Consider the following 1,258-nt stretch of genomic DNA (forward strand, 5'->3'; position numbering starts at 1 on the left):
TCTCTCTCTCTCTCTCCCCCTCTCTCTCTCTCTCTCTCTCTCTCTCTCCCTCCCTCTCACACACACACTCACTCACTCTCTCTCTCGGTCTCTCCCCCGTGTAGAGCCAGTGGACAGGCCGCCGATCCTCCTCATTGCCAATTCCCAGAGCATCATGGCCACCAACCTGCAGGGAGCCGGCATCAGCTACATTAACCCCATCAGCACCAAGCAGACCACCGCCATGGATTTTATTTACGCTGAGGAGACCGTCTGCTGGGTCTATGTGGGAGACGCTGCTGCGGAAACCTGCCTCAAGTGTGCCAAGATCACTAAACTGAAGGGCTTTACCGATGAGAGGGTCATTAATATCTCACTCAGTATCCACCGTGAGTATCTCCCAGTGCTCACAGTCCCTCAGGAGGTATAAGGTGGGGTGGTGGGGGTGGGGTGAGGGGGAGGGTGGCTGCACGTTTCGGGGTGACCCATTCCTGCTGCAACAAATATTGGTCTCCGTCTGCCTCTCTCTGTCTTTTGCTTGCCGGCTCTCGTGTTCACTCTCTCTTTCTCTCTCCGTCCCGCTCATGCCCACGCTCTGCGTCTTGCGCGAGCGCCTTCTCTCTGCGTCTCGCGCGCGTGCCCTCTCTGTCTCGCGCACGCGCCCTCTCTCTCTGTCTCGTGCACGCGTCCCCTGTCTGTCTCTGCCTCGTGCAAGCGTGCCCTCTTTGTCTGACTTGTGCGTGCCTTCTCTCTCTGACCTGTGCGCACCCTCTCACTCTGCTTCGCGCGCGGGCGCGCCCCCCTCTCCACCTCGCGTGCACGCGCCCCCGTCTCCCTCTCTCTGCTGGGCAGTGTGAACAGATTATGCTCTGTGCTGTCAGTCACTGAGCGCGAGGAAACTGCCGTTTTCTGGACCCATTCCAAGTCAGTCGAGAGCAGCTTTCTAAGTGTTTACGAGCCAGTCAGGCCACCTCAAGGGAAATGGGAAGTGGAGGGTTCCTTTGTAACTGAGATAGCCGTGTGTCTCAATGCGAATGTGAGTCCCGTTTGAACTACACTGGGCCACTGTGTGATTAGAACATCGAGACTGACAGAGCGAGAGCACAGGCTGAGCCCGAAGATTGTAGCAGCGGTCTGCCAGAGGGGGTTAAATGGGGACCTTGTGGCTGGTGTGGAGATGGGCTGAATGGCCTCCTCCTGTTCCTGTGTGACAGGCTCGAGGACGGTGGGCTGAATGGGAGAGCCGCTGCAAATTTAATTTCCCTTGTGTGGTGCCCAG

The 1,258-nt window shown here is 57.8% G+C and overlaps 1 protein-coding gene across 1 annotated transcript in view; it reads left to right on the forward strand.

Moving 5' to 3' along the window:
* The window catches only part of LOC125482641 (low-density lipoprotein receptor-related protein 1-like), a gene marked incomplete at its 3' end in the record, with an annotated part of 4,072 nt that extends 3,669 nt beyond the window's left edge, over positions 1–403 (forward strand). The window contains exon 4 of the mRNA XM_048594750.1: positions 105–403. Within this exon, the coding sequence (XP_048450707.1) occupies positions 105–403 (299 nt within the window). The remainder of the gene's footprint in view (positions 1–104) is intronic.
* Between the last annotated feature and the right edge of the window lie 855 nt (positions 404–1,258).

Source organism: Rhincodon typus, unplaced genomic scaffold, assembly GCF_021869965.1.
Source record: "Rhincodon typus isolate 14 unplaced genomic scaffold, sRhiTyp1.1 hic_rhity00014122, whole genome shotgun sequence".
Classification (NCBI taxonomy): Eukaryota; Metazoa; Chordata; class Chondrichthyes; order Orectolobiformes; family Rhincodontidae; genus Rhincodon; species Rhincodon typus.